Raw genomic sequence first — 12,137 nt, 5'->3', positions numbered from 1 at the left:
GCTTCTGCCGGCCTCGTGCCTGTAATATTTGAGCCATAAAGTCTCGTAGCAATCGTGACGGCGATTTTCTTAAGTTTCTCGACCGGCCCGATCCAACGCGCTGACGAACAACTCGCTGAATATCAGAACATCCGTTCTAAATCCTGCCGTGGAAACTGACGACGCTGTAACTGCGGGGTCCTCGTGCGAATCTAGGAGACAAAGGACAAGGAAATCCTGAGTGGAGAGCAGTCAAGAGCCAATCGTCCACTCGATAGTTCACTTCGGACAGTACCATCCACGTTTTCCTCGCAATCGAGATACTACAAATCATGGGAGTCAATAGCAATCAGTCAAGCCGTTCATTCCCGTAGCAAAAGGCAGAGGTGCACGCGCTTCACGGAGGAAAGGGACTCTAGAATCGGTGGAAAGGAGTCAGAAGATCGACGCGTTCGTGTTCCCTCAACCTCGTTTATCCGTCGACGAGGGAAGCCCGCCGTCGAACCACGAGAATTTAATAGAAGGACTTTCCGGAAAAGACAATTTTCTCGGTATCTCCGACGACGTACGAGTGGTTGGTTGGTTTCTCGTAGCCAGCGAAGAAAACAGGTGAGAGAGAGAGAGAGAGAGGCTGAACTGGCCGAATTGAACAAAGAGAAATTCAGATAGAGGACAGAGTGGCGAATCCAGAGATTCGGGATCATAAATGGCGGGCAGAGGCATTACGAATGGAACGTATATATACGTTATAATACCACCGATATGAAGCTTACCTAGGATTTCAGCGTGGTTTATGGTATTTCAATTACACATGCAATCATGCTCACGTTACAGTCGCACTCTGCGCCAGCCAGCATTCCCTGCCGACCCAAACATAAACTCTTGAAGCGCCGTTGGGCATCGCGTCCAGGAGTAAAGTACGTCGATGGAGGGTCGATGAATGGTGACGCCGGTTCGTAGGGGTGGACGGACGCTAGGGAATGGGATGAGGGTCGAGGGGTGAGCCACAGAGCTGTCGCAAACCGCACGCCTCCGCCACTATTGGTAGCAATTCCACCAGTGTTCCCCAACCGTAGTTCCGCCAGTGGATTCGACGCTATTGCCGGTGGCATTGTAATTGGCTGCCAAATGAGAGCTCGACCCCCCCTAAATCTTCCAAAGTTCCACCACCATGGAATCAGAATGGCCGTAGTTTCTTGGGATTGTGAAAACGAGGTGTTAGCCGACTGCTCGGACTCGCCCGCGCTTGCTCGCTGAGCCTTTCAATCGGGATTGGACTCTTTCGGCTGATAAAGGAGGCGCGCGGAATGGAAGAGCCCTGTCGATGATCGGGCTTTCGATCGAGTTCCGTTTAGAGAGCTTTCACTGGTCAGGTGGTATTCGTCGAAGCACGTCTCCTGTCGATTTACTACGCGAAACGCGAATTCTTTGCGTGGTTGAAACGCGAGCTCCTTCTCCTGTGAAATTCATGCGCGAAACGATCTCGGATATGCGGACGATCCGAAGGAGGCTGGCAAATATTCGAGGATTTTAAGTAGCCGTTGCACGGCAATGATACAGTTCATTTGTATCTGAGAAATTGGAATGTTCAATCATCCTGCATGCCACAAAGGTAGTTTGTTAGACGGATCTACGCTTGGAAGAGAGTTGCAGCCAGTTCTAGCTGTCCAAGGCACACAACCAAGACAAAGCTTCTCCTGTAAGCACTTAGTTCGTCCAGTAAGCAACTGCAGACAAGATGAGATAAAGATTTCATCACGCTCCAACTTCAACTGTAACTTAGACGAAAGTATGAAGTACAAAGTCTTGAAGGCACCCTCGCGACTTCGCGAAAGCTTGATTCGTAAGCAGCACTTTGGAGAATCGAGCCCAGGCCTCGAACGGATCTGTCCCAAAAAAGGTTTCAGCTCCGTGAGAAACGGAAGAAAAACAGTCGGTGAGGCTCTAACGAAGGGCTTTTGACTGCCCCGACTTCTATGAAGCATTTTGGTCCTGCGCCCTTCCGTTTAATCTCAGACAATAGCTGGGGTGCCGAAAAAAGACAGCGGCTAGTCGGCGGCTCAAAAAGGAGCTTGAACAACGAGACGGCGACACAGGGTACACGAATCAGTGTAGCCTCTCTCCCCACATATTCAGGGAACAGCAACACACTGGCTGTCGATTGAAGGGGAGTTTTCCCTTCGTGCACAGACACGCACACACACACACACACGACTGCACGTGAACGGCGGTGTTTTGTGCGCGCACAGCCATTCGCTTGGTCTGGGCGACAGTCATTAACGGAGATGATGGTTAGGTGTGCAGTCTGCGGCTTGAAAATGATCTCCATCGGAGATACGCTGTTCGCAATAACGATCGCGGAATATTACGACTAGCTCCCTTTTTTCCCTATCCATTCCTCTCTGTCTGCCTCGGACTCCTTCCATTTCGAAGCCTTTCATTCATGCGCGTCTGCATCACTCTGCGAGCACTGACTGAAAACGAGTTTGCTAATCGATTCCGTCGCGACTCGATACCAGACGTCGCGGCCCCGTCCCTCCCCGATCGTGAAAAGGATTCACCACCAACAGAGACCAAAGATCGCGGAGCGACTAATAAAGGAATGTGTTCTCTTTGCAGTCTGCAAGATCCAGACAAGTTTCATCGCGGTTTTCAATCCAGAGATCCTTTGAACGCATACGAGCATTCATTGCGACGTGGTTGACCAAGTGTCGCGTAATCGCAACGACTTCTCTTTTCACTGATAGCGCAGGGAGAGGTTTCCTTTACTTTCTGTTGCACGTGATTGTAAGCGGTAGGTACGAGCTATCGTAGAACGTATAGGCTACGCCAGGAATGACACTCTTTATGCCCCTCGTATGTCGTGCGTCTCCGCCGATCTGTAGAATTAACTAGAATACCGTCTACCGCGATGTGAAACCAAGGTATCGCGCTGATACACTTGGACACGCCGGAACGTTAAAATTATTGTTCCCATAATTGCATTTAGGAATATTTATCGCGCCGTTATAAGTTCGTTTCCTAGAGATCCTGTTCCAATTTAGAACTCCTTGGTCCGCTCGTTAATCTTTCATCGAACCCCTGTACCTCGTTCGAGCATCGAATTTCCCCGTTGATTATTATCACAGTAATTAAAATGTACCCACGGCGTCTCGCTTGCGAAGAGTCTCCCGGCTGATATAAATTTCGAAATCGTGGAGCTCGTTGTTTCCACACAGTTAGCCCTTCTAACCGCGTAATAAAGGGAAGTATTTAATAATGCGTTGCTTGGTAGCCGAGCGTAAAAGGGCTTCCGAACGAGGCACAGGCGACGCCAAACGGAACGGTGATTAATTGAAGGAACGAAGCTTTAAACTTTTTAATTAAGGCAAATTTAAATAACGTGGGAGCTGAGAGCGTCTCGCTACTTTACTCCGGCGTCGTGCGTTCTTCCCTCGTTCGTTAAAGGTTTCAATTCCCATCTGGCCCTATTCCGAAATCGCGGCCCTCGAGGATCAGAGGTAAATTCACGGCCGTGCTCGTTCGCGTAAAAAGAAATCAGGGGCGCTTTCTCGCTCCCGGAAAGAAGACGAGGAGGAGAGAAGATAATGAACGAAATCAAGGAACCTTGGGAACGGTCCGTGCGGATGGCAAGGCTGCGGCACCCTTCGTGCACTTGGACACGAGAAATCGTTGTGCGTAACAATCGCGCGAGGGGGAAAGGGTGGTTGTTTTGAATGGAAGCGTCGTAATTGCAGCCAGACAAAAGAAGGAACCTCGACGCGCGGAGACGCAGTTGTACCCTCGCCTCGGTGGCGGTCGCAGAACGCGAGACGTCCCTGACGATGATGACGTCGATGTCTCGGGTGGATACGGAAGGGGTTGAAAGGGTTGGCAAGCACGAGAATGCCGACTGGCTGGCATATAACGAGACTCGTTTGCGTGGTAAGGCTCACTGTCAATCAGAAGGATCGCGAATGGTCTCTGAGACGTGGGGAGCGCGGAGAAACAGAAACGTTTAGAACAGGAATTCGATCGATAGTATTATAGTGGGTCTCTCATTCGTACAAGTCTTTTCAGACCTAAATGAAGTAACGAACCTAATTGTATGAAAAATTATCGAGAAATGCTTGTCACTTTGGTGTCGACATTTATTCATCGTTATGAATAATGCAGATTTTTAATGAAATCGTTGACCAGAAAAAGGTGGCTCCCCACCTTGGTGCATACTAAATTGAATAAACGAACATCGTTTTGCTACGACAATGACATCGAGTAATTATGAGTGCTCGTTACTGCGAAATCTGAATTTGTTTAAGGAGACAAATTTACATAGTCTGCTGCAGAAATTTTGAGAAAATGCTGGCGAGAGAAGAAGCGGGCTACCGTGGCAACTAATTGGCCGCCGTCGATGTTTGGACTGGCTAGGATTATTTGTAAATGATTTTCGGATGCGAATATGAACAATCTACCTGTGCTCGATCGATTTCCCGCAGTGTGCAAAGCCAAATCCCGAATAAATAGGATGGCGTACAGTGGACTGGAGCTATACACAACCGGTCGATAGGGTCTTTCGTGGATTGCGCTGCTGTTCCTGAAGGCCTATTAGCGAATCCTTGTCGTTGGATCGGCTGAGCAGAGTGTAGATAACTGCAAAGCTTCTGCACACCCCCTCGAAACTATCTGTCCACGTAATTACACACAGCCCTTTATTTATCCCGCAACTTTGTCTGTTGATTTTACCTCACTTTGTGCGGTACGTGCGCGCGTTAACTGTGAAATCAACTTCTATTCGACCGTTTAATCAAGACAAAGAGAAAGGTGTCTCGAAGAAGAGCCCGCTCTTCACCACAAAGAGGAAGAAATGCATCGCGGTTTCTTAGAGCTTCTTTTGCCACCGCAAGACGGGCTATTATTAGAAATTCAATAAACGATTACCCGGTTGAGAGACGATCTTACTCTCGATAACGGTGAGTTTGCCGCCCAAGGAGTCGCGTAAAGTTTCAAGAGCCAACCTGCTTCCTTCCACTATGCTGGAGAAACAAAGAGAGCGAAAGCCCGCGATACGAAGCAGACGGTCAACGAGACAAGCAAGTAAGTACGTCTTGATAGCGTCGGTGATCGAAGGCTCGGTCGCTGTGTCCCGTATTTGCCGTGCTACTTGGAGTACGGAATCAGCAATCGTTCCCACAATCCTCATTGGCGGGCATTGTGCCGGTAACATAATGGCCTTGAGTGGAAAGCCGGAGGAAGTAATGGAGAAAAATAGGAAGGCGGAAAGAGGAGGAAGAAATTCGTACACGACGAAACGAACGACGGTAATGACGAGCCGAATATAGACAGCGTAAAACCCGTAAGGCTTCCCTCATTATATTCCCTCTGGCCGCCCTCCTACATCCTTCTCCCTCTCGAGCCTCAATTTTTACCCCTCTATTCACCCTGTGCAGACCGACCTATACCGACGACAGTCGCGCTCGGGATGCTCCTGGAACAGACGATTTCTTTGAATGCGGGCCAAAGATTGCCCACGGTAATAATTATTGCGGAGGCTTTCTTTTAAAAATCACCGACCTGTGAATAACAAATGAAAAAGACCAGGAGTGGGCCGGTGTCTGGGAAAACGGGGTCGTTCGGGGGTGGGGCAAGTCGGTGTCTCGGTGTCTCGGTGAGATCGATTTGCGACCGCAACGCAAAATCTCACAAACCTCTCCGCTTGGTCCCCTTTGAAGACTGACCTGAAGTGGATGCGCTTAACTTCGCTACACGTACATAGACCCACTCGCCTGCAAACTGCTCCCTGCCTCTGTTACGAATCAATTTGCGAATTTGCCGAAAGCGTATGGCTACTCCTCCGGCATCACAATCAATCGTGCTGCACCGAGCGTCTAATAAACGAGATAATATAGCAGGCTGATTCAGATTCGAGCAAATCGGGATTCCGAAACGTAACGGCAGTTGCATACGGTACAGTAACAACAAGTACAATAAGTTGTCGGCGTTTTCTGCCATATTTTTTCCCAACGGACACGATACAGGGGCGCTTTCTTTTGTAGACTAACATGAAACGCGACATCCTCCCATTGTTTTCTCCTCAACAACTCCTCTGCGTGTCGTACCACGAGCTGAATGCCAAGTTAACGATCCTCAGTTCTTTTTCGTTTCGACTTGCCCCATAGAAAGTGTACAGCTTTTATTCGACCAAGCAGAACATCTGTGCTTTTAGTTTTTACGTTAATCGAAGCGTGCACTATCAATATTTTTATCATTCTCCGGCAGGTAAACTAATGGCCACTGCGTAATGTCGGCTTTACCTTGGATGAGCTGTGCAATCAATATCCAGGATATTCCGGTCTATATAGACTAATATGTCCGGTAGTTATGATATCGCACGCTCCAGGAGCGTGTAGCGGCTCCTTCCACGTGCAAACGATTTTGGGATGAAATTCGCGAAGAAGGCGTTGTGCAAATAATTTCCGCAAGATCGGGAATTGGGAAAAGAGCGAGCAACGATTGCCACTCGAAGCAGAAGAATATAACCAGCGTTGAAACGGAGGCTGCCAGTCAAACCCGTTTACCAGCGATTGATCCACTTAATAGAGGGCCCAGCTGCGTTTACAACCTCCAGAATATCTTTTTCATCGTTCCTAAAAGGGAACTCAACTCTTTCCCCAGAAACAAGCAGTTCCCCTTATTCCAATCCTTTTCGCTGTTGAGTCAAGTTACACAGAGATTTCTTTCCACCCGAAAGAAAGCCTGAAACTTGGCTGCCGATGAGTATCGCAGTCCGCTGCCTACTGCAATACCCAATTCATTCCCATCGATTTAACTTTAACCCGCTGCACCCATCAACTTTCAATTCTGATCGCGCGCATCGTTAGATTTTTAACGAGCGATCCTGGCTGTTGCAGGATCTGCCTCTTAAAAGTGTCGCATGACCGGACTTTCGTTCGGTCGGGAAGAGAGGACACGGAGATTGGTACGGTGACCGACGCTGCGCGGCTCGGTGCGGCGGCAAGCACGCCAAGGGATGTTTATTTTTAGGGGATGCCGGTACGAGCACCGAGGCGCACTTTCCTAGGTACTCGGTCGGTCGTGGAAGCCGTTTGTCGAGTATCATATCATACAACACTCGACCTCTCTAGCCTGACTACACTAACCTATCTCGAGCTAACTCAACATCGCCGTAGCCAGGCCAACCCTCCGAGCCACCCTCACACGGACAACGGGATACTTTGTTTGCCTAGTACTCCACCATTACTAACCCCGCTACAGCCAGAACCTGTGTTATGTACGATGCTGCATGGATGAGCTACAACCCACACTGGCATAACTATCGCTCGGATACACGCGCACACAGCACACAGCACACGGGTCTGCATCTTTGGAGCATGTAGCCGAGACACGTGTTTGTACTTATTTATTGTACTTGGAATACTTTTTGCAATCCCAGTTGCCGGTAATCCGAAATCAGGACAGCGGACTTGTTTACTGCAAATATTGACTCCTTTCGTTTCCGTAGCGAGGATGTTTTTACGTAATTGATAGCGTGTCCCTGATGAAACATCTGTCGTGATTATTGTGTACGATCGTCTGTGTCAATAGGATAGGAATCGTGATGAATCCCTTGCTCGGTTCTCTACCCAGCTCCGTCGCGTCCGGGTCGGGCAGAAATTTTTGCTTTCGAGGCTGAATCTGATTCGAGCGGATCGGAAATGTAGGTGCACCGATGCGGCTCAACGATAAGGTTCGGCCAGCTTCCCCTCAAACTTTAAAACGACGGGATTTTTTTATCAATTGACCGCATTGAAAAAGCAAATGCGGTTATGCTTCTCCACTGGGCAACCAACCGAAACGCTTCAACATTCAAAGCGCATTATCCTTCTCGTAAGAATATTTCCCCATCTTCCGAAATCTCGTCGGACGTGCTCAGCGTTCCTATCTCTTCTCCTCGACCAAACAGACTTCGTTGATAACAGCTGCTTACCAGCCATCGAACGTCTCTTGTACATATGTATGTACCTATCTACGATACCTACGCTCCTGGAAACTCTGTCTGCTCACGGCTCAACGACTACCCAGACTTCCAGACTCTCTGAATATTTTTGAAAGACCAGCTGACCCGAATCACTGCGGAGACCGTACATAACATTTTCCTCGGACGATTTTACGAAATTACGTTCGCCCAAGGCTGTATATCCTTTCGAATGCTCTAACTTGGATGATACACTTGCGTGGGGGAGGTCGGGTGACATTTAAAACTCGCAATCCTCTCCCTGTCGCACAGGGGATTAGTATCTATACGTGAAACAGGTGAGAATCCCGAGGGTGGAAAGTGTACAGGGGAGAGAGGTCAGCGTATCCTAGGTAATATTTTCTCTTGTCGTGTTTGAGACCCTTTTATTTGCTCCCCTTCTTATTTCCTTCTGTCTCGCCCGACAGTCTTTCGACCTAAGACCTGGGGGGTTCGCCTCCCTCTTGACTTTACGACCCCCGCTAGATTAGGATTTATTTTAATCCTAAAGGACTGGCCTAGCTTCGTGATTCCTCCTTTTACACCCTTCTCCCAACTCACATACACCCACGGTCTTCTTCAGTCGTGGCTCTTAACAACCCTTTCTTCTTCAGGACTGGGAAACACTGCACCCTTATAAATCAATTGATACAGCCCTTGGGTGCTTGAGGACTGCGTAATTGAACGAGCAGAACTCTGACCCTACTCGAAAAGGGGCGAGGAAAATCGTAAACAGAATTATAGGTACTTTGGAGGGCCTCCCTTTCCCAGCTTCCATCTCACACCGATGGTACCCTTGACAATAATAGCGAGACACAGGATCGAACACGATTACCGAGGAATTCGACTAACAGCCTCCTTGTTCAGACTTTCGAAATGGCCAAAGTAGGTAAGCCGCGTCCCCCCGTTTTACTTTCTTCCGTGTAATCAACCCGCACGAAGTGGCGCGGTATTTTTTTCCACCCGTTTCATCCAGCCAAATGAAACGGTTGCGCGTCAGTTCTATCCGACATTGTTCAAAATTCAGCAACCACGAGGCCGTGGTACCGTTGCTCCTTTGAACGTGGCGCATCTCCCTGAAGGTTTTATAGGAAATCGATATTGGGACGCGTGGTGCGCTCTCTTCAAAGAGCTGATCGACGGCGGGAGGGCACGCGTGGACAGCCGGCGAAAGGGGGGGGGGGGGGAATATGGAAAGGGTGGAAGAAACGAGAGAATTAAACTGGAATAAACTTTAAGGCATAAAACGCGCGATCAGCCGCGTAGCCCGAGCGAGCTGCACGCAATTCTCGTTAGGATAAATAAATCTGGTCACGTGTGCGCGTATTTCCGTGACGCGGGGGACTGCGAACGAGAGGGATTCCGGACACAAAAAGGCCGTGTCACGTTATTAAAGGCGGATGTCGAAGGCAAATTCGATTTAGTCGATTCGGTTTAGCCTCGATATAGGTATATGTATATGTATGTACACGCGGACCGAACCAGACCGGGCCGCGTCCGCGTCCAGTCGTTATTCCGTACCGCGTTGAATTCACGATTAATGAAATAACCCCGATCTCTTTGAATGCGCCCGCTGGCCCTGCTTTCGACGCCTCGCTGTAGTTTATTTTGTGCGAACAATGCGGCCATTAATTACATTAAACAAACGCGTGTAAACGTCCGTCCCACTTATGCGAATAGTTTCATTTCACCGTTGCGCCGCGTCGGCGACGGGCTGTTGTTGTCGCGTTAAATATCCACGACAGCCTTTCGATCTTCGTGCGACTGGCAGATTGACAAAGTGTAATTAATTTCAGCGATGATCGATAGTATATATCACGCGTGTCTTCGGAACAACGCCGCGTTTCCGCGCATTCAGGGGAAACGCATTAAGACAGGAATGGGCGCGCGAAATAAGCCATCAAGTATACACCTGCTAACGAATAGACAGGAAGATAAGAACACAGAGCGTTCCTCTGAAGGAACCGGAAGGCAGCAACAGGCTCCCAGACGTATGAATAAACACCTCGGGCTCCAACAATCATGCGCGCTACTTTATATTCAAATCAGCACCGGTGCAAGAACAAAAACTCCGGGGAATCTTTAGACAGTATACTTTTGCCTCAATATATTCAGCCGCGATACTCTTCCGATTCACATGGCTGAACCCATATCTCACGATGATGCATGCTCCTCTTTTACTCTTGTTCACCGTAGCAGAGGAGCAATCGCAAAGAGTGCGGAAGATATAAGAAGTTTTAATTCACCATAGCTCAAGCAACCTCTTCAACGTGGACTCTGGAATTTATATTTATTTTAAATCAAACCTGCGCTCCCGAAACATTAACGTCGGACCGCGACCTGAAAAGTGGACTATACTCGAGGGAATTGAATGACGGGGAGCCCGAAGTCACAAATAAATCGCGAGATACACCGACGAGGAAGACTGCTCGACGAAGGAGCAAGCCGCGTGGAAGGAAGAGCCTCCACCGAAGGTGAATTTTTATTCCAGTCCAGGTACTGCAGTTATAAATTTATATCGCGTGTGCATCCTGCATAAATCTGAATTGAAGGACGATACGACGAGAAGCGTCGGAGGAGGACATATTGGGATTACTGGGAGACGGAGGCGAAACTTTAAAGGATGAGGGGAGGTCGAGAAGGAGGCAAAAAGATCACGGCCCTCTTCAGGCGGCGCTACGAATGCAAATTTAACTTTTCCTTTCGCGGAAACGAGCGACTTCGATGAAAGGCGACGAGGTGCTGGATTGCCGACGTTGCTGGCTGACGAGAAGGAAAAACGATGGAAGGGTGGGACAGGAGCAACCCTGGAGCCACCCCTTCGATCTGACAATCGGAGCTTACGTAAGCATCAGCCTTGCTGTCTTTCAAATTACTTCGGTGTCCCACACTCGGCACGAGGTTTCACCGCGACTCTTCGCCCAGGAAATTTACGACCTCGACGAACGCCTTTCTTGCACCCGACCACCACGCGAATACGTTCCGTTTTAGGGGCATCCCAATCCTTCCCGCTTTTTCTCCTTCTTCGCCCAGCAAACGACCACGACGCGACGTCTTCTTCGTTTCAAAAACGAGGAGGACCGGTCTCTCGCGTGTTCCGATCACTTTTATAAGCATAATTGCTCTCCAAGTGGCTTCTCCTTTTAATCAACCCCTGTTCCTCCCCTCGATACAACCCCGTGTAAGAAGGAACATTCGATGAAAGAATTCCAACAGCCTGTGCTCGCAAAGGGGTGCATGCAAAGAGATTTAAAGAGAAAAAAAGATTGTTGAATGAAGCGAGGCGAGACCTGTTTCGAGAAATGAGAATAAATTTACGCCGTTCACGAGTACCTACTGTTCTCTCGCCAAGGAAATAGCGGTTACGCGTTGGTCTTATGTATGTGAATTGGAGTTCCCCGCTGTTGTATTCAGTGTCGTAAGACGAAACGAGACGATTTCTCATTCAGGATGAAGAGTAACGTCCCCCTCGACTTGCCGCCAACGTCGACTAGGGCACAATTCCCTTTCAGCGCGTACGAAAACGATAGAAACGGATAAATTATTCCAAGTAAGCTGTTAAACGCGTTTCCAGTGGAGACCCGGTGCACCTGCCAGATTACGAGCGAATTACATCGAATTTGACGCCGGGTAATGCAGCGCAGATCAACGTGTCCAATGTAATTTACGTAACGCCGTCCATCATGTTACTTATTAACGTTCACGCGAACAGTAGGATTGAATTATTGGCAAACAACGTTTCGTGATTCGAGAGCTGGCTGCAAATATCAAGTTAGAGGGGGAAGTGAATTCGCTCGTGGCTTGGTTTACGCAAGAACAGCGCCTGCAACGTGTGCGCGTAATACGGAAATATCGCGACGAAAGGTGGGAGCAGCGGTCGTAACGTATTTTTTGCCTGCGTGGCCGCGTTCGGCCCGATCACATCAGTCAATTTAGCGCGAGACTGTCGATTAAACCGTGCACCATACTTTTAATGGCGACGGCTTGTTTCCCGACTGAAACAGCCATTAATTTTAGGTTGGCTCGTGCTATCGATAGGGGAACAGATGTCCGTACTGTTGATAAAAGCGCATCCATAAAAGTGAGCTTTCCAGGATAATAACACGTGTACGCTTGACGAATGTGTTCGCCACTGGCTTGCTGGAACAAATGAGTATGAACATTTTCC

General features: G+C 48.8%; 1 protein-coding gene across 7 annotated transcripts in view; it reads left to right on the top strand.

The window, feature by feature from the left end:
• Window positions 1-12,137, top strand: part of LOC143374700 (zwei Ig domain protein zig-8) — a 139,219-nt gene that overhangs the window by 111,314 nt on the left and 15,768 nt on the right. Inside the window, exon 1 of one of the 7 annotated variants that reach the window (XM_076823051.1) lies at window positions 9,176-10,813. The exons of the other annotated variants lie outside the window; for them this stretch is intronic. Within the exon in view, the coding sequence (XP_076679166.1) occupies window positions 10,694-10,813 (120 nt within the window). The 5' untranslated portion in view covers window positions 9,176-10,693. Of the gene's footprint in view, window positions 1-9,175; window positions 10,814-12,137 lie in introns of those variants that run through there. 7 annotated transcript variants of the gene reach the window in all.

The sequence above is a fragment of the Andrena cerasifolii genome, chromosome 11 (genome assembly GCF_050908995.1).
Source record: "Andrena cerasifolii isolate SP2316 chromosome 11, iyAndCera1_principal, whole genome shotgun sequence".
Classification (NCBI taxonomy): Eukaryota; Metazoa; Arthropoda; class Insecta; order Hymenoptera; family Andrenidae; genus Andrena; species Andrena cerasifolii.
This window is presented reverse-complemented; position numbering and strand designations above follow the sequence as displayed.